Source organism: Crocodylus siamensis, chromosome 3, assembly GCF_052110815.1.
Source record: "Crocodylus siamensis isolate JL-2025a chromosome 3, ASM5211081v1, whole genome shotgun sequence".
In the NCBI taxonomy this organism is placed as follows: domain Eukaryota; kingdom Metazoa; phylum Chordata; order Crocodylia; family Crocodylidae; genus Crocodylus; species Crocodylus siamensis.
In genome coordinates, this window is record NC_143397.1 from 37,345,223 (window position 1) to 37,366,740 (window position 21,518).

General features: G+C 43.5%; 1 protein-coding gene across 1 annotated transcript; it reads right to left on the reverse strand.

Moving 5' to 3' along the window:
• Window positions 1-569: 569 nt before the first annotated feature.
• MARVELD2 (MARVEL domain containing 2) lies at window positions 570-21,192 on the reverse strand. Its single transcript, XM_090038150.1, has 6 exons — window positions 19,988-21,192; window positions 14,465-14,497; window positions 10,735-10,871; window positions 8,947-9,118; window positions 4,541-4,591; window positions 570-3,506 (listed from the first exon to the last, which is right to left on the reverse strand). The coding sequence occupies exons 1-6, from the start codon at window positions 21,023-21,025 to the stop codon at window positions 3,390-3,392; spliced, it is 1,548 nt and encodes a 515-aa protein (XP_089894276.1). The 5' UTR covers window positions 21,026-21,192; the 3' UTR covers window positions 570-3,389.
• Window positions 21,193-21,518: the final 326 nt, after the last annotated feature.

Genomic DNA, 21,518 nt, shown 5'->3' on the forward strand with positions numbered 1-21,518 from the left:
ATGGTACATTTATAGTGGGACGAGCAATAGGACCATAGCAGTAATGTGCAAAGATGTCAAACTTTTATATTTCATATCCTGAGTACCCATCAACTTGATATTATGTATATTGACAGAATGTTCTTCATTTTAAGTTTTCCCCATTTTCTTTCAAAGGGCTTTGAGGTGAGAAGTTTGTAACTTAAACCAACTTCAATTAGACACTAGTGCTGAAGAACAGTGATATAAGCTTTAGGAGTCTGGAATAGATCTTTTCTTAAAGATTTGGAAAGCTACAAAGTCGTATTACTTATTTTAGGCTTGAGATGGCGTTCATTATTTTTGTGCTTTAAGTTGTAACCAAGCCTAAAAAAAATTCAGTTGAAGAAGGGGGCAGAAGAGGGAAGGAAGAAATCTTTAACAAAATCCTGGATGCAATCCTAATAACAGCTCTTGCTTCCAAGTAAATGCTATGATAAATAAGACCATGTGGACTGTGGTTATATTCTGATTTTGGAAATCTAAATAATGCATCTCAGAATAAAGTGTCCAGCAACATGCTTGTTTTAGAAAATTTCACAGCAAACAGGTTATAGGAGAAGGAAGCATAAGACTATTTTAGTGCATTTATTTAGTAAAAAAAAGCTCATACAAAGATATGAAAAGTCATACAAAGATCAAGAAAATGACATGATTTACTAAGTTATTAAAACATTTACAATGGTTATAAAAGAAAGTTTTACAAATTCAATCCTTATTCACCATATGCTTTAGTATACAAATATAAACTAAGTGCCGGACTCTATTCCATTTAATGAGTATCCAAAGTGGCTTTAGGTACCCTTTCACCCTGTTAAGTCTCTGAAAATCCATGAATGTATTTATTTTGTAGTATGCCTTTAGGATTGAGTCACAAAAAAGCACTGAGAAGGAGGGAGGTCCACTCATCTTTTACATGAACTGTTTTTGAAGTATGTGGGCAGTGCTTAAATGGACTGAGACACTCAATAGGTAGAATACAATCTGGCCTTGAATTTTCTAAAGAGGATTTTGCTGTTATTCACTGACAAAATATTCTACTGGGACTTATATCAGATGTCTCCATTTTTCACTCTGCATGCTTCTGATTTTTCTTTTGAACTGAGAAATAAATTTTATTCTGTAATCATCACTTGAATCAGTTTACCATTAACTGGCCCAGCAACAGTTCAGTTCACTCCAACAAGAGGGTTCTTTTCCTCTGTGAAAGTACAGGTGTTTCCTTTCTTATTTTAAACACATGCATTTCTACTAACATCACCCGAACGGCTAGTTCTGTAGTAATATTAGCAGTCTTGACATGAGTTTAACCGCTTAATTCACACAGTATTATAGTAATGGGTATGTATGAATTAGTTACCTCACCTCTGCAAAGGGGAGGTTAGAATTATGCTATGCTGTGGTTGCTAATATAGGACCCTGTTCTTCAATCATTATAAAGACATAACTCCCATTTCTTGAAGGTCTGCATGATAAAGAACTGAAAAAATATAAGACCTAGTTAAATAATCAGGTTTAGGCAGCAAAGTGAGAGAGAAAAAAAGGAGGCTGGAACTGAATTTTTCACCCTTCTGCTAGCTACTGCCACTCACTGACTTTTGAGAATGTTATGGCTCACCCTATAAGACAGAAGTGATCCTTAAGTCAACAAATTCAATCAGAACTGAAAAATCTTAATGAATCTGATTTAACAGATCACTTAAAGACATTAAGGACACTTTTACATGCGTTTTGGGGATGGGGAGTGGCGATGCTTTAATTACAGTGGCTCCGAGAATTGCTCCAATTAAAACATTGCAGCATCTTGTGTATCAGCATCTCTGTGCTTAAAAATGGCACTGGGGGGGCTCTTGAACTTAAGCTTATTCAGTAAACTTTAGTTCAAGTGCCTCTACCACTATTTTTAAGCATGGGAATGCTGATGATGCACGAGATGCAGGAGGCACTGGAGTGTAATTACCATGGGGTAATTACCATGCTCCAGCAGCCTCAATTAATCAAGTCTGTTCTGACACACTGCAATTATAGTCTTACTGAAATCAGTGAAAATACTCAATATTCTTAAATGCTCTGCTGAATAAATCCAATAAGAAGAGCCCATCTTATACCATATGGGCAATAAGCCAAGTCATTATCCTGAGCTCCTAGTGCATGTGCATATGCTTATTATCAGGGATCTGGGTTTTCCAAGTCCCATGGAAAAATGGAGTAAAACACAGATTTCCCCCCTTACAGGAGTAAAACACAGATTTCTCATTTTAGCAGAGAAACCTGTGGATTTTGCAGTTTTGCAATGAACTCTCTGCAGGCTGGCAGAGTTCCAGCCTGCAAGGGGCTGGGAGGGAGCAGGAGGTGGCAGTCAGACATGGGGTACCATGTGTATGTATACATGGCAGCTAGGCAGCCTGGAGAGCAGCTTCAGCAGGTAAGTGGTGGTGGGGATTGAGGCCCCCATGGCGAGGGAGTTGGGCAAGGCTGGGACTGCTGCCCAGCCAGATGGTGCATGGGGCTTGGGGCCCAGGGCTGCGGGTAGCTCATCGGGGGCGGGGGGGCAGTGGGGGGCCTGGCTCCCTGTTGCTACGTGCATTCCTGGGTACATGCTGCACTAGGGCAGCAGCAGGGACAGAGGTGTGGGGTTGTGCCCCTCACTGCTGCCATGCGCAGAGGGGACATGTCACCAAGGTAGTGCAGAACTTGCAGAGGCAAGCAGCTTTCCTGAGCAGCTCTGCTGTTCCCTGCAGTGTTAGGTTGCACCCAGTGAGCTGCAGAGGCCCTGCAGGAGGGCAGCAGAGCAGGAGTCTGAGCCTCAGCCTGTGGTGGTGGGGCATGAGGGGCACAAGAGGCACCAGCAGGGCAGGGGGGGTAGGAGCGAGGGACACCGGCAGGACTGGGGGTGCAGTGAGGGGGGGAGGGACTTGCATTTTAATCACGGATTTGGGGGGCTTTATAAAATAATTTGCAACTTTTTAAATCGGAAAATAAGGATCCCTGCTTATTAGCCATATGACTGAATGCTGGGTGATGTACACATTTTAAAAAACAGAGCCAAGAGAAAAGAAAATGAATACATTATTTCACATATGAATGAAAGAAATGGAACAGACTTTGGTCTCAATCTGCTATTAATAAAAGCATCAGATTAGTATAGGTGCCCTGAAAAAAAAGTCCTATAACTTCATTAAACTGCATTCAAATTTTGCCTGTTTTGTGCAAAGCCTGTCAAATACACATAATTTAAACAGGTTACATATAAAGCATTGATTCAGAAAGTAATTGGTTTCACAGCTGGAAATTTACAGTAAATAAATATTTAAAAATTATAATTTCTAGTTAAAAATAGTAAATATCTTCTACATAAAGTTCTGATAATTCTAAGTTTGCACATTCCAATTCATAACTTTATCATAGTCCTGAATTCGTTGTTTTATGTGAGACAGTTTATTTTTTAGGTATTCACAGCGTTCTTTTTTCTCCAGAAAGGAAGGATCCTGTAAGAAATACGTAAGCAATTCTGTAATTTATACAATGTACCATTCAGTTTTCTTTAACAACAATCATTCATTAGTATTTGCAACCCTCAGTCAACTGCAATCATATATGGATCCTTGCCCTCAAAGAACATATTTTTCCTCGGGCATAATTTCTTATCCCCATTCTTCTTCCCTTTGTGGCCTTAAGTGAGACTATGTGATTTTAGCATACATGTTAACCATTCAATAGAAAAGTATTTTTAATATTATTTGAATATGTTATGTTCAGCAATCCTGTTCAGACTCTCTGTGTGCACATGTGTTTTGGCATAATTTACTCGATGATAAAAATAAAAACTATGTACAAACTCAAATGAAAAACAGTGAAAAAAAAGCACTAAAATGTTCACTATGAACCAAATAAAAAAGAAATTTATAAATAGATTCATTTTACCCAAGATTTTAATGGGATACAAACAATTATCCTCATTCAAAACTGGCCTACCATAACTGTCATCAAGTAAAGGATTCCAGCAATGCAAGAATGCTATCTATTCTGCTCCTCCACCAAATATTTTCTGAGTCAAAAGAAAATTTGAGAATGTGCCCCAGGTAGTTCTGCCACTGACAAAACTCTTGTTTTTTTCTTATACAGGTAAATAGAAATGTACTGGCTCCAAGAATTAACTGAATGATGTTGGGCACCCTCTGAAGGCAAATGCTCATAGGTGGGACCTACTGACAAACTGATAAATATTTTATTTTAAGACATTCAACTGTTTCCTTTCAAGGCTGATTTACAGATCTAATCTTATTGGAAGAAGTGACCATCACTGAAGATTGGGATAGGTTGAGTACTAATTTTACCCACTAGTTTTAATATCCAGAGTTTTAAATGACAAACACATATCTCTCTAACAGTTGTGGATATGCAAGAAGGCTGGGCATACCTCTAGCCAACAGGTTGTGCTAACTTTTGACTTGTATCCTCTCAACTAACCTTAGATTAGTACTACAAGCTAGTGTTAAGATGTAAAGCTGATCATACTCACATTCTTTTTTCTATTATAATCCTGTAGAACTTTTGAAATCCTTTCCTGTTCCTATTAAAAAAAAAAAAAAAAGGATGAGGGGAGGTTAAGAGTTGATAAGACTCATGTTTGCTTAGTATTCTTCTGTTCATGCTTCTGTCATACGTTAGAAGTAATTTGATATGGTTAAAATTACTGTTAGTTTTTGTTTTAACCATAAACTGTAATTTGTTGAATTGTCGAGCATGTCACAATAAAATTTTATTAAAACTGAAATTTAGTAATTTATTTGAATTGTTTTCAAGTTTGCTAAGAAATGATGGAATAGTAAAATGGGTGGAAGTTCTTCATGATTAAGTTTTACAGAATTGATGACTTAAAATACAAAGACAATTCTGGGGGAACATTAAGTCCATCATGCATGCCTGGTCATCTTATTGTAGGATATTTCTCCACACAGAAACAGTTTCCAATTGGCTAAGACTTCTTTTTAAACGTTATTATTAATTAATATAGCTCATAAGAGATTTAATATTCAAAAACATACCCATACCCCAAAATATAAATAAAGATAGATATTAACTTATCAACAGTACTACCACAAACCAATTCAATGTCCACAGAAGTTGTGTGTTCCCTTCCTTTCCTCCCCCAGGTTAAGTACAGACAATCAAAAAGCCTGAGGCTGACTCTGCAAGTTACTCTAAACTGCATAGATTGAACTGATATGCAAGTGAACAGACATTCAATTTTGGTTCCAGAAATGCAGCCACAGGCCTGCAATGGTTCAGGTCAGGAAGCACTAGAGCACAACTCCCTGCTCTGCTGGAGCAGACAGCTTGGGCCAGCCCACTCTCCCTGTCGGAGAGTGGCAGGGAGGGGGTTTGTGGGGAAGGTGCAAAACATCCTGGGCTGCTGCGAGACTGAGTTAAATTGAATTTGGAGGGGATCTGGAACATAAGCTCAATGAAACAACTGAACTTAAATCAGTTAAGTCTGATACTACATTTATCAGTGCTTACCTTACACTGGTTTCAGCCATTTTGAAAGAGGCTTATGTGCATTGAACTCCTGTTGTGTTACAGATCTGAACAGGTGTCTGATCACTTTGTACCAGTTTATAGGTAATTTCTGTCCCTAGCCTCAGTCTCCAACAGTTTGTCAATATTTCTGCTATTAGCAAGCCCCTGTGTTCTTTCAGCTCTGTGCAACAATTCATCCCATCCTTTTTCCTAAGACTGCATAACACAAATTTCATTATCTTCTACCCATCTCTGCTTTTAAGAATAAATTTAAAACTTAAGTGTTAACTCAAAGAACTTGCATTTCAGTATTCAAAAATGTTTCTCAAAGGTTCTGGCTTGGACACAGAAGATAATTCTTTCTCAGAAAATCCCAAAACTTTTTGCCAGATTTCAAAGTAAGCATCTTTATACCTTCTCTCCTGCAGAATGCTGACTCAACAGGAGACCTTTTCCATTACTAAAACTTCCCAAACTTTTTTTTAAAACAGTCAGTTAGGAGTGTTACTTCTCTTCCAGGCTTTGCAACTGTAATTCTTTCAGCCACTAGAAAACAAGGAATTAATTCCCCATGACACTTGTGTTGCAGAGTTCTTAGGAAGGTTCAAAAGGAACACTAAGGGGTTATCTGATAATTGGAATCCTCTTATTTCCATTACCACGTCTCTAACTTTCTTCCACAACAGTTTAATTCTGGGACATATCCACCGCATGTGATGGAATTCTCCCAACTGATTATATTCCCCCCATCATTTGCCTGCACCTATATCATAAACGCATTTAATTTTAAGTGGGTCCAGATAATTTAAAATCCTATATCAAAGGTTTCTTTTATTGTTGTGCACATGGATGTGTGAGGAGGTGGTCTCCCATTGTTCCAGGTGGTCTCCCAATCTACAGCATCACTTTCTATTCCAATATCACTAGCCCACTTTGTGTTTTTTCACTATATAGCTATTTAAAATTGCTTTTATATAAACACAGAAAATAGACTTGTATGTATCATATGCATGACCAATATTTTTCTCAAATTCTGTCTACTGAGGTTTACTTTTCTTTAGGAGTATATTGAAAAGCATTCTACTTGCAGGTATTAGAAAAAAATAAATTGTAATGTCACCTGCAGTACAAACACTTAAAAAAAAAAAATCTAAATATATTTTCTTTAAATAACTATCCAATGCATATGATAACAACGTTTCCAGATATTAAAGCTTCCTAATAAATTATCAGGATTAAATTCAATATTATTATTATAGATGCTATGAGCTTAATTTCTTATACGTGTTGACCCTGGTTTTCATTGTTATTTTCATAAAGGGGCAGTTATTAGAGGTGCACAGATACATTGGTCACAGATACGGTACAGACTGGTGTCAATACCGATAAAAGAAAATTTTTGCATCGGGTATCGTCCTGAGAGGGCTGATAAATACCCGTGCTGTGTGCAGCTACAGCGCAGCACAGAGCAAAGCCAAGAATGTGGAGAGCTGCCTCCATCTGTTAAGTCAGAAGGGGAGGGGGAAGGGAAGGGGTGTGGGGGAGGCAGATCAATGCCTCCACGGTGAGGGAGGGAGGGGCCAAGGGCTGCCCAAGGGGGTGGGGGCGTGGAATGGAGGCACGGCTCCAAGGGGGGGTGGCTTCCACCACTGCTTGCACCCTGGGAGGTCAAGGGGGTATGCCCCCCACATGTGTGTGAGGTGGGGCAGGGCAGGCTGCAGCCAGTGCTGCATGGCTTTTCTTAGCAGGGGCTGGGCTCGGAGCAAATACCAGCGGCACAGAGGGGCTGCAGCCACCCCAAATTTCACTGCTGCTCTGCTCCCAGTGCTGCCACTGGACACAGTCTCTGCTCTTCCCAGCATGTGGGTAGAAGCAGGACATAGATCCGGGCTGCACCTGGTGGTGCAGGGCTAGGAGTGGAGCAGTGGCAAAATCTGGGGTGGTTGCAGCCCCTTCCAGTGCCACCAAGAAGAGATGTGCAGTGCCGGCTGCAGCCTGCCCCACACAGATCTTGGGGGCATAACCCCCCTGCCTTCCTGGAGTGCAAGCAGTGGTGGGAGTTGTTCCATCCCCATTAGCTGTGCCTCCATCCTGTGCCCCCATCCCCCCACAGTTAGCGCCTGCCCCTACCGCCTCCTTTCCTCACTGCAGGGGCATTGATCTGCGCCCCCACACCCCTTCTACCACAACAGACTCACCACCTGGAGGCAACTGTACTGGAAATCAGATTGGTATCAGCTGACATGCCTCCTTATATATCGACTATTGGTATCAGCCCCCAAAATCTCTATCGGTGCACCCCTAGCAATTATATACAGAATTTTGCCTGGAAATTTTTTTAGCCATGGTAATAGGTTGTTTGACTGCTGGACAGCATGTTTGCTCCATCTTTACTCTGGTTTATTGTGATTGGTGTTATCCAGTACACCAGATTTCTAAGTTCACTGGCTTGGTAGTAACATCGAATGTTTGGAAGCATCAATCTCCCCTTTTGCTGAGCTCTTTGCAGGATGGAATTTTTTAATCTAGGCTTCTTATTTCCCTAAATACATTTATTTATCATAGCCTGCCACTCAACTAAGAGATTTGTTCGTACTATAAGTAGTTTGGAACAGAAAATTAATCAAAGCTGAAATACTCATTTTGACTGGTGTGAATCTACTTAACTATGACATTTCATATTTTGACCCAATTTGATTCTTTAAATCAAAGGAATTTAATTAAAACTGTACAAGTGCTGCCATTTTTTTTAGTAATATTCACCTCTAAGTGTTTTAATGTAGTTACCCATATATCCATATATAGATGTCTATATATGGATATCTATATATCTTTGCTACCTTTTGGATGCCTGGTCCGATAGCAATAATGTAGAAGCTCTGATTTTTCATAGTTAATTTAAAATTCTGAAATGTTGTCATATTTTATTATTTCTTTCTGTTGTTCAGATAGTGCATTAATTGGTTTTGTAAAGTATAACCTAACATCATCTGCATATAATGCTAATTTATGCTCTTTTTGTACTATGTTTATTCCCTGCATGTTCAGATTATTTCTGACTGTTTGAACAAATGGTTTCACAGCAAAAAGGAGGGATGATAATGGGCATTCTTGATATACACTTCTTAAAGGGGATTTTTTTCTAATAAGCATCCATTTACTCTTATGGCTACATATGGATTAATGCACAGAGCTGATATCCAGATTTGAAACACTGGTCCTAGTCCAAAAGCATCTAAAGATTTTTCAAAACTGCCAAATGGTTCCACCAACAGCTTTTTCAGCAACCAGTGACAAAAGGAAGTGGAGTTCGTTAGTCTCTTCTGTTCTTCGTTTTCTACATCACAACTCTGAGTTACTTTATAAACGACTTTGAGTTTCTTTTCTTTCTATTTAGGTACTTACAAGCATGCTTCCAGAGTGATGAGGCAACTTTCTCATCCATGCATCTAGTTCATCAAATTTTTTTAAGACAGCTTGAACTTCAGCAGAGAGCTCTTTATACTCAGCAAACTGATCATTGAACACAGCTTTATAGCGCTCTCGCATCTCATCTGTCTGAATGGCTGGGTATTTCCTATAAAAAAAAAAACCCAAACAAAAAAATCTATCACTTGCACCAGAATGATAACTTTCCCAAAAATTGTGAATTTGATTTCCTAAGTAATTGTTGTTAATATTACACAAAACTTTCAGCATGTTATACATACGATTTTGAAATGCAGAGTTGATTACACAAATTAGTATTCCCTAAAATGTACCTTGTGAAACTAGCTGCTGATCTATCAGTTTGAAGAGGCTATTAATTTTGTATGAATTTTAACCATATCTTAAATTTCCTTGGCCAGAAGTTATCAGCACTTGCTTAACTTGTCATACTGGACACTGTAATGCATATAATGCTACAGGAAAATCATACCAACAACTGAATTTTCATTATACCGTTTTTACAAGATTTAACCATGATAAAAAGGTGGATATAAGAGTTGATTTAAAAACCATGATTATTTCTTTAACATCAGAAGTCTCTCTCTGAGTGCCTGAGGATATTTGTTTCCCTGTTTAGAAAGTCAAAAAAATAGTTTTGGATTACCTGGATTGAAATATAATTTGTCCTTTTTCTGTTTAAGAGGCAAAGGAAACTACATTTGAAACTGCTGTTTGTAAAAAAAATGGAATGCCCGTTTCATGTTAAGGAAAAAAAGTAACTTCAGAAATCTTCCCTGAAAATAGTTGAAGTCAAAGGACATTACTGCTGGATCTCTCTGCTTGGAGAAAAGCAAGATCAGAATTTTTAAAAAATTACAGTTCTCTAAGTTCTGTAGTAATTACTGACCAATAAATCAAAAAATAGGTAAAATGAGCAGAAAAAAAATTACAAAGCAACAAATATGACCAGGAATGTGCAGAGAAGTCAGAGATAAAGGAGGCAGCACTAGGTACGATCAGTGCAAGGAATATTTCTTTAACTTCTTAGAAATATTAAGAAAGTAATATATTTGCTCCCATGTGCTATGTTTATTGTTTACTATTTCAGACATCTGCATTAAGACATTATAGCAATCTTGCATCTAAAGGTACGTCAAAGTAGTAAAGAGACAAATCTACTCCACAGGTCACTTTTAAATTCAAGCAGAAAACTGACCCAACGCCATAAATAGTTAAATACTAGTAAAAGAATATTACTTACCAGAGAGCCTACAAACAATAAAAGATTGTGCCTCAGTTTTCCTACTCCAGGATCCCATATCCAGTCATTAAGTGTCAAACCTCAAACTTTATTTTTGCCAATTACAGGTTCAGTTACACACTTTAAAGAAGGGCTATGTTACAGATTTGTCACCAGCTGGTTCAAGCTTAAGTAGTGGAATTTCCTGTACTTTTGTTTTTGATTTATTTTTCTATATTTATGTTCATCCCCATTTACTTGATAATTAGCTTAACTTTGGATTTAATACTGAACCAAACTTTCCATTTTAAATATTAATTTTTCCAACTATTCCGCATTTACATACAAGACAGACAGGGACCCAGTAGTTAACATTCATTTCAGGAAGAAGTCTGAGACCCACAGAGAATGAAGTATGATATAAAGGCTGAAATTGTTAGATGAGACACTGGGGGGTGAAATCCCACCCCACCCTGCTAAACTCAGTGGAGAAATTTAATGGAAAGTATTGTTAAGACACTTACGCTAAGTAGTCTGGCATCACTATAGGCTTAGGAATGTGGCCTGCTGGTATGTGGCCATTGAGTAGCTCAGGTTTCACTTCCACTGATTTTAACTTCCTGTAACTGACTTCTTCTTGTGGTCTGTCATCATTTTCATACTAAGTTTTAAAAGTAAACAGTTAGTCAATTTTATCTCATATACAATACATGCATGCACATATACAAAACACATTTTAGGGAAGAGTTAAAAGTTGCAGGTATTAAAACAGCATCCCAAACTCCTCCCAAATCTCATCTCTCTTATAAGCATTACTATAAATGAAAAGAAAATCTGAAAACTAAGTACGTTAGTGACATTTCTCACAGAACCATCACCTTACATCGGCTTCAGTACCAAGGCTAACTTCTTGATATACTTTCTGTGGGGATTTGGAAATACTTGTCTGGGGAAAGTAATTTAAAGGAACCTGCCTCAGGTATGTTGACAGTCTTTAATTTTCATTGTGCAACAGAATGCTAGAAAAAAAGGAAGTTCAAAGCAACCGGCTTCTTCTCTCTCAGCCATCAACAATCTTTCCCTAGAGCTAATAAGGTATTCCAGAGAGCACACTGAGGGTCCTGCTGGAGCATATAAGAAACCTGACTTAGTGTTGTAGTACGCGACTGGGAAAATAATGGTTTCTGAGAAGGATTAGCATAGTATGAAGCCCTCAGGGTCTTTGGCAGAGGTTCTCAACCTTTTTAAACTTAATCTTCAGTTAGATTCAAGGCACTCCTTGGGAAATGCCAGGTCTTCGTTTTCATTCATTTTTTGGCTACAGAAAAAAACAAATACAGCAATTCTTTTATTATAAAAATATCACAATAGGTCAGGATGTTTTTAATGCTGGATTCATATTTGAAATCCCTGGTTTGTCTTGTTAATCATGATTTTACACTCAACAGTGCTAACATTGCATGGCAACTCACAGCACCTTTGAAAGGACATGGCACCCTGATTGAGAATCACTGCTCTAGGAGAACAGATCAAAACCTGCATGAGAAGTGTTGTACTAAGTGATCTGGGAAGCATCAACCCCATCTGTTCTGAAATCCCAGTACAAGACACACTAAGGGTACTAGCATCTTTCTGCAATAGAAACACTATATTTTGGGCATACACATTGTTCTGGATGAACTAAAATCTCCTGGCTTCTGCTAATATAGAGTGAGGCATATGAACCCTGAATATCTCATAACTGACACCGTGGGGTTTGTGCTGCCCCACAAAGATCTATAGGGGCATCTGGGTTAGATCACTGAGCACATACGTGTCCAGAATCACTGCTCCCCAATCTATTTTGAGCATGAAAACAGAAAATCCTAAGAGGGACTCAATACAGACAGACAGACTGGGGAGCAACTAAGCTTCTCTCACCTCTTCAACAATTTATTCAGAGGCTCTGCCTTATTTGCAGAGACAGCACTTGGTACTTTTGACTTCAAGTGCAGAGATCTGGAGCTCCTGTCTTTGCTAGTGATAGTGCAAAGCAGTTTATGGCAAAGCTGCCCTGATCTTATTATCAAGCAGAGGAAGGGTTTGAGTGGTGATGCAAGGCAGTGTTGGCACCAAATCCCAATCCTCAGCATTTTTGGTCAATTCAGGCTTCAGCTTGAAAGGTTTACCTGAAATATGTTCTAGATTGCCTCAGAGAGGGCTTAGAGGCGCTTCTAATGCTTGTCATATTACATGTGCAGATATATCATACATATATCAAGATAGGCGACACCTAACCTGGGTCATCTTAGACAATATCCAAATTCCACAACATGGCCAAGATTTGAAAACAATGAATTACCTTCCACCTTTATTAAGCATTTTAACTAACCCTTTCTTCCCCTTCCACCTACAAAAAAGAAAAAAAGGCAGGGGGGAGAAGGATGAACTTCTCAAAGGAAACACCAAAGCAAACTAATGGAAGTGCTGAGCCTAAAACAAATTTGGAGAAGCAGTAGAGCTGGTGCTGTGCACAAATATTCTAAAATGTTTTCTCAATGCAGATACTGACATGCCCAGATAAAAAAGGGCAGGAGAGCACCTGGACGAAATTGAGACAGAGATCGTAAACAAAGCGTCCTGAAAACAGGTGTGACTGGAAGGCAAAGATAAAATTGAGAAAGCCCAAGTCATTGGGACCTAGAAGAAAGGTGCAGTAAAGGATGATGTGCTACCAGTTTTTTGGGGGAGCTCCTTTACTTACCATAGTCAAGAAAGCACTGGCTAGAGTACTCACAGGGCAGCATCTATAAAATGTCAACCAAACTGTCCCTGCAAGTATCTCTCATTGCTGCTTCCCTCAACAACCAAAATAGGCGCTTTCCATCAGTCTTGAGCACAGAACCTAGGCCATAAATAGATGACGCATTTGTCCCAGGAGAAAACATTTTGTGCCACAACCCAACAGATGTAAGTTTCCTGTCCCATTTGAATTCTTGCCAAAGTATGCAGAATAAAATACACTATCAATGTGTGTAAATGACTGTGCCACTCCTGTTTTGATCCAGGTCAAACCCCAGCATAATTTGGCCAACATCAAATGTGACATCTATTTACAGCTGTTCAAAATGCGACTCCTGTATGGACTACTGCAAATTTACTTTTTCTGGCCAGTCCCTACTCAACCTATTCCCAGGTAATCAAGTCAATCAGAAACTCTAAGAGTCACGAAATACCCCAGGGCTTGGTCCTGGAGCCTACGCTGTTCAACATCATCATCAGCGACTTGGACGAGGGGGGTGAAAAAACATGTTGTCCAAGTCTGCCGATGACACCAAGATGTGGGGAGAGGTAGGCAGGCTTGAAGGGAGAGATAGGCTGCAATTAGATTTAGACAGACTACGGAAGTGGGTGGATGGTAATAGGATGGGGTTCAATGTAGATAAATGCAGGGTGCTGCACCTGGGGAGATGTAATCCACAGCATACATACAAGCTGGGCAGCTCCCCCCTTGTGAGCACAGAGGCGGAAAGGGATCTTGGAGTCATTACTGACTCCAAGATGAACATGAGCTGCCAATGCCAGACCGCAGCCAGCAAAGCCAACTGTACCTTGTCGTGCATCCAAAGATGCATCTCAAGCCAATCCAGACAGGTGATACTTCCCCTCTACGCGACACTGATCTGGCCTCAATTGGAGTACTGGGTCCAGTTCTGGGCACCACACTTTAAGAAGGAAGCTTGCCTTGAGAGAGTTCAGAGGCACCCACTTGGTTGGAGGGCAACAGGGCAGGTCCTATGAGGAGAGGCTGAGGGACTGAACCTGTTCAGCCTCAGCAAGCGGAGGCTGAGGGGGCACTTGGTGGCTGCCCACAAACTCGTTAGGGGAGATCAGCAGCAAATAGGAAGGGTCCTATTCCCCCAGCAGCACCAGGGGTGATGAGGAACAATGGCCAGAAGCTGCTGGAGAACAGGTTCAGGTTAGAGATTAGGAGGCACTATTTCACTGTTAGGGTGGCTAGGATCTGGAACCAACTTCCTAGGGAAGTGGCGCTCGCTCCTACCTTGGGTAAATTCAAAAAGAGGTTGGACGAACCCAGTGTGTGCTCCAGCCAGTGGTGGGGGGGGTAGACTAGATGATCTATTCAGGTCCCTTCTGACCCCTAACTACTATGAAACTATGAAAACCCCACATTTATGCATTTTGAAATATCAATAAATTTCAAAGATAAATTTTGAAATATCAGTAAATTACAAAGATAAATTTGATTCTTACCATCCTTTTTGGTGATACAGTTTGTGTTTTCATCTAATAAAAAAAGGAGAAAGAAAATAAGAATGAGTTTCTTGTTCAACATAAAAGGTTAAGTGTATGGACAGTCTGCAACTACACTAACGCATAAATACTTAACCTTATAACAATCAAGCATTTATGAGCTCTACTAATATTTTATTATAAATAAATAATATATATATCAAGGCTGTCCAAGTGGTGACCTGTGCCACCGCTGGAGCTTTTTCATGGACACCATGAAATTAGCTCCACTCTATGATTTTTAAGGGTTGCAAGCCTGTGCCAGAACAACGTGCAAAAGCACAGGTTTCTTTTTGTAGGCTGGCAGCGTTCCAGCCTGTAAAGGGAAGCCCAGGCTTTCTCAGCCTCCAAGAGGCTGCTGAGTGTGTGGCCAGGATTCAGCCAGGCAGCCAGATGAAAGTAAGTGTAAGGTAAGTGCAGGTGGGGGAAGAGAATTGGGAGGGCCAGGGCTTGGGGACTGTCGGTTGGGGTGGAGAGGAGATGTGCCTGCCATAGATTTGCTGAAGACCAGGGCTGACGAGGCTTATTTTCCCCAAAACTTTTTGCAGCAGCTGGTGACAGCAGTAGCACCGCAGTGCTGCCATCCTGCAGCGCTTGGTGGCACTCGGTGTACAACTGCTTCTCCGCCGTGGCTTACAGCTGCAGCATGTGCTGGTTTAGCAAGTCCCATGGAAGGGAGGAGCAGGGGTCAGGTGGGGGTCAGCTCCCCCCTCCCCCCCCCAAATAATATTTTCTCCAACTACTTACAGTGCCTGCCACACAGGCAGCACGTGTGCTGGTAAAGTACCATTTTCACGGAACTACCAGGACCCATTTGCCAAGATCAAGTGTAGTTCCATGAATATTCCGTGAAAAATGATACTTTACCTGAGCATGTGCTGTGAATTTTCTACAAGAAATCTGTGATTTTCTCAGGGCTCCACTTGAGGCTGAACACTGCTGCCACTCACATCCTAACTCTTTGCTCACTGCCATATTTGGGGTCTTCAATCACCACTGGCAACTCAAATAGACAGCAAGGAAAAGAGAAGTGGAGGAAATGGTGGCAGCATTCACCCTCCCCATGGTTCTGGAGCTATGCAAATGTCATGACGTTGGCAGCCACTAGAGGTAGGCTGGATCTGGCATGTAGGGCTTGTCCATGAGAAGCCCTACATGCCAGATCCAGCCCATGGGGTCAAATAAAGTTGGAAAGCCCCAATAGAAATTATAATAACATTAAGTTTCTTCAAACCTCTCTTGAAAATATCACATAATTAAAGAGTAAAAACAATAGTATTGTAGCCATTCAGTGAATTTTAGATTAAATACTCCCATTGCCTCCTTAGCACCTATTACTTTCACATATTTTTGTCCATATTATTTTGTTAAGATTACTGGGGCAGGGAAGAGGGGGCAACTCTTTCTCATTGGTTTGAAAGGGATGTTAGCAAACTCTTTCATGCTTTCGGAAATAAACACCAAGAATCTCTCAGGTCAGCCTAACGACCCACTATAAGAAATTTCTGAAGGTATTTCCAAGCAAATAACTGGAACGCGGGCTCCTGGAGAACAGCAGGTAAGAATGCAGAACAGACCTGAAAACTGACCTAGAACCTAAAAGCTAACACTGTAAAATTTGCTTCAGATGCAAATATTGGATTCTTAAAATTTTACCAATTGCCAAACTAAGTTATCTTCTCTAGAATTGAGAATCTGGAATCCTTTTTCACTATACAAATCAGAAAACCATTATCAGAAACACAAAAAAACTGTAACAAAAGTTTTGTTATCCAGCACCCATGAGGAATGGGGGGGTGCCAGATAACAAAACATGCCGGTTAACTGAGAAGACCAAACAGGCGTCTTTGCCTGTTCAGGCTGCTGCATCCGGGGCGTTGTCGCCCTTCCGGCTGCATTGCCGCCTCTCCCACAGGACCCGAGGCACAGGGAGGCCGGCCCCGTGCAGTCTGCTATGCCCCGGGCTGTGGGGGCTTGGCGAAACCGGAAGTGCCACGGTAGGCGCTTCTGGTTTTGTTTTTGCCTTACAAGCCGGCATGCCAGTTAATAGAGCATGCCAGCTTGTAAGGTGCCAGATAATGCAGATTTTACTGTACTGACTAGATTTAGCTTTGGCTTCTCACAGACAAGTTGTGTAATTATAGGGGTGGACAGATAAAGATTTTCTTGGCCGATACTGATAGCTGATTACTCACCATGCATACCAGCCGATACTGATCTGATAACAGATTTACAGGAATCCAGCCAGACAGCGTGGAGAGCAGTGCCCTGAAAGCAAGTCTGTGGAGAGAAAGAGGTGTGGGGGAGGGCAAGGAGCACGGGAGGGCAGATCAAGGCCCCCACTGTGAGGGAGGGAATGAGGCTGGGGGACACTGTTGAGCCAGGGCACTAAATGGGACCCAGGGACAGGGCAGGAAGTGGGATGGAGCCGTAGGTGGCTTGTCCAGGGGGTGTGGGGCAGGATGGAGAATGGCTTTCTGCTGCTGTACACCCCCATCCTGCCCCACGCCCCCTGAACAAACCACCCATGGCTCTATCCCACTTCTTGCCCCTGGGTTCAAAGAATCATAGAAGTAGGGTCGGAAGGGATCTTGTAGATCTTCAAGTCTGACCCCCCGCCTGGGCGGGAGAAAAACTGGGCTCAAATGAGTCCAGCCAGGTAGGCATCAAGCCTCTTCTTAAAGACGCCCAGGTTAGGAGCCAGCACCACTTCCCTTGGAAGTTGGTTCCAGCTTCTAGCTGCCCTAACTGTGAAGTAGTTCTTGTGGATGTCTAATCTAAACTTACTCTACAGTAATTTGTGTCCATTATTCCTTGTTATGCCAGGGGGCGCTAGGGGAAACAGTGTCTCCCCCAAACCCTTCTAGTCCCCCCTAGTGAGTTTATAGACAGTCACCAGGTCCCCCCTCAGCCTTCTCTTGTGAAGGCTGAACAGGTTTAGGTCCCGCAGTCTTTCATTGTAGGGTCTGCCCTGTTGTCCCCAGATCATGCGGGTGGCCCTTCTCTGGACCCTTTCAATGTTGTCCACATCCCTCCTGAAGTGGGGCGCACAGAACTGGACGCAGTCGCATAGAGGGGGTGGATCACTTCCTTGGCTCTGTAGAAGTAATTGGCTTACTTGACTAGAAAAACAGACAGAGACCAGACATGCTGATACTGCTTAATTCAAACGTTCTGAGATAAGGAATCCGCGTTCCTGCATTCCTTGGGCTATCTTGATATCTTGCTCTGTGCATTCCTGCATGCCTTGGGATAGCCCTATGCATAGATAATTGTTTAAGTAAACTTTCTAAGTTTCTGTGTAATTTACTATTGTTTTTGTTTCTCCAAGGTGTATTTTTTATCTCTTTCTCTGTTTTTGGTATAAATACGCTTGTAAACTTAGAGAGTTTGAGACAACCTTTGAAACAGACAAGGGTGATTCCCCTTGCTGTATGGAATTCTCCCTGTGATCACAGTATAGCTCTAAATAAAGAAAAGCTGGCTCTGTCAGTTCTGATTCAACCACAACGTGAAGTTTGATTTCTTCCACAGCTCTACTTGAGATGCATCTGTGGATGCATGACAAGGTCTGGTTAGCCCTGCCAACCATGACCTCACATTGTCGGCTCATGCTCATCTTGGAGTCAATAATGACTCCAAGATCCCTTTCTGCCTCCGTGCTCTCAAGCAGGGAGTTTCCCATTCTATAAGTGTGCAGCACCCTGTCAGTACTGAAACGCATTCTGTTTATGTTAGCCCACTCCTGTAACCTATCCAGATCTTGCTCCCTACTAGCGTGCTCACCTCACCCCAAATTTTGGTACCATCAGCGAATTTAAACAGGTTGCTTTTCACTCCATCGTCCAAATCGCTGATGAAGAAATTGAACAGCGCAGGTCCCAGGACCGAGCCCTGGGGGACTCCGCTGCCCACTTCCCCCCAGGTTGAATATGACCCATCCACCACCACCCTCTGAGTACGACCCTTGAGCCAACCTGCAATCCATCTGACTGTGTAGGCATCAATGCCACAGTCGCCTAGTGTTTTAATGAGGATGGGGTGGGAGATGGTGTCAAAGTCCTTGCTGAAGTCTAGAAAGATTACGTCCATGGCGACACCTGCATCCATTGCCTTTGTGACCTGATCAGAAAAGGCAATCATATTGGTCTGATATGACCTGCACCTAATGAAACCATGTTGGTTGCCCTTGAGCATCATCCCTGAAGCTGGCCCATCACAGATGTGCTCCTTGAGGATCTTCTCAAAGAGTTTCCCTAGGATTGAGGTAAGACTGACAGACCTATAGTTGCCCAGGTCTTCTCTCTTCCCTTTTTTGAAGATGGGGACCATGTTAGCTATCTTCCAATCATCTGGCACCTGGCCCGAGCACCATGAGCGCTTGTAAAGCCCTGCCAAGGGCCCTGCAATAACCCCAGCTAGCTCCCTCAACACCCTGGGGTGGAGAGCATCTGGACCTGCTGACTTGAACACATCTAGCCCCTCCAGAAGCTCTCTAACCCGGTCCTCCTCAACCTGAGGTCTGGAGGCATTCCCCTCGAGTCCGTCTGGCATCACAGCGGGGAAGTCCCAGTCCCTGCACAAGAAAACGGAGGTTCCATTCGCTGCCCTGGCTCAGCAGTGCCCCCAGCCCCAGCCTCACTCACTGCGGGAACCTTGATCTGCCTTGCCATGCTCCTTCCCCCTCCCCATGTCCTTTCCCCTCAACAGACTTTTCTGCAGGGCGCTGCTCTCCACGGTGCCCAGTTGCATTCCTGGCCATGTGCATGTGTATGGCTGCAGGCATGCATGCAGTCTTGGGGCCCTGACCAGAAGGCATATTATATTTATCAGTGACATTATTAGCTACACAAGCCACAAAAATCCAGTAGCTGATTATGTTAATTTTCCTTTTATCAGTGCCAATCCAATATGACACTGATATATCAGTGCACCTGTAGCTGATTTACTAGAAGGAAAGAAGCTAAAACACAAAAACATCAATTGCAGTGGTTTAGAGTTACCCACACTACACAAAACTCAGTCTTTCATAGCCGGCTCTTACTAGGTACACCAAGTCCCATTTTCAAAGACTGTGTTGTTTTAATGCCTCCTACTAAAGTGTTAACTCCGTCAGTTTCTATTCCTCTTCCCTCCCTTTTGTTCAGGAAAAGAGTAGGTATCAGGAAGCAGTTCTCCTGTTGACGGAAGTGAAGTATTTATAAGTACTGCAAGAACAGCCTGATCCAAACTCCACTGAAATCACTACACAGCAGAGATTTCAATGGCTTGCCAATGGGTTCGGTTTCAAAGCCTTTCAACAATGTCAGCTATTGAAAGTTGTCAATATTCCTGTTAAGAAAACTAAAGCCATGATGACTTGTTCCGAGTGACAAAGCCACCCACTGGCAGCCTCACAGCTTCCTCCCGAGTTCCCCTGCAATGATCACATTAGCTGCACAAAAGAGAAATGATTTAACCTTTGTCTGATAAGCTGTGACTCACCTCTTGATCCATCAGTTCTCTGTGCCTCCTTGCTCCTTCATGTCTCCACAGCTTTAGGCAAACTATGGCGCTAATAAGGTAGACAATCGTGGTGACAAACAGAAAGATCATTGCTGCTGTCTGTCCCCCTTCTATGCGGCAAAAGGATGCGTTAAGTGGTGTGTTAAATAGCGGGTAGTAGCAGAGTCCACCCCGGTTAGCGTCGTTTACGTACACGATGGCAGCAGTCATGTACAAAATGAACAAGGCAACGTTGATTCCAAATTCGGTCAAAGGCCACCAGTTGGAGTCCAGAAGAATGGTCCGATAGTACATTGACATGCCCAGGACCAACAGCACGACCGTCACGAGCCAAACCAACCCTGCCACCACCAGCACAAAAGGGGTTTTTGGTCCGCTATAATAATAGCCTCCGTACATGCTGCTGGCCCCAAAGGCATAGGGCTGCGAGTACCCAAACATGTTGTACCACTCATTATCCTTGTGCACGTAGGCAGTGACGCAGGCGAACACTGCAGCGCCCAGGAGCAGCTGAACCACTCCGAGGATGCGCAGCAGCCCTGCCCACGACTTCATGTAGCCGTAGCGCTGGCGGTAGGCTTCCACTTCCTCGCTGTAGGCCCGTGCCGCCCCACTGGGCTCTGATGGGAGAATGGCCTCTGTTTCGAGGCGCCAAGGGCAGCTGCCCCCTGACACACCAGAGGGGTCTGGATAGGTGCTGGCACCTGACTCGGGGCCTGGTGGCAGGGAGGGCGGTGGAGAGCAGCGGGTGCCCACAGGCTGGGGCTGGACCTGGCCCCACTTGGGGACATGGCGCTGCCCGCTGAAGAACTTCTTCCACGAGTCGGGCACAAAGCGCCGCACCGGCTTGATGTGGGGCGGCGGCGCCGGCGCCTCCTCCTCGCTGTCGCTGGGGTAGAAGTCGGGCCCGAAGGGCGGCAGCAGCGGCAGAGGCGGCGGCTCCACGTCCCCCGAGCCCCGCGAGGCCGCGTCCGCATCCGCGTCCCCCGCCTCGCCGCGCTGCCCCGCGCCGGACATAGCCCGGCCCGCCCTGACGTCACAGCCCGTGCAGCGGCCCCGCTCGCCGCTCCCGGAACGGCCCCCCGGGGCACCCCACCCCGCGCCGCCGCTCGCTGCCTCGGCGGGGGAGGGGCGAGACCGTTGGACTGTCCGCGCTCACCTGGCTGCAGCCGCCCGAGGGGCTGCCCCGCCCCGCCCCGTCACGTGCCGCCGAAGCCCCGCCCCGGGGCACACCTGGCGGCTCCGCCCCGCGCTGGGGTTCCAACCCTGGCGGTCAGCAGGGCCCATGGCCGGCCCAGAGGTGCCCCTCGGCAGCGCCGGGGAGCCGCAGGGACGAGGGTCATTGTGAGCCCTCTTCCCCGGGCCTCACCCCGGGGGATGGGCACCGGCAAAGAGGCACTTCGGTCCCTTCTTCAGCACGCGAAGCTCACAGCACCGCGGTGCTCAGACAGCGGAGAGCCGGCTCCTGTCGTCGTTTATCCAGACAGTGTCTCCCACCTTCAACCTATTC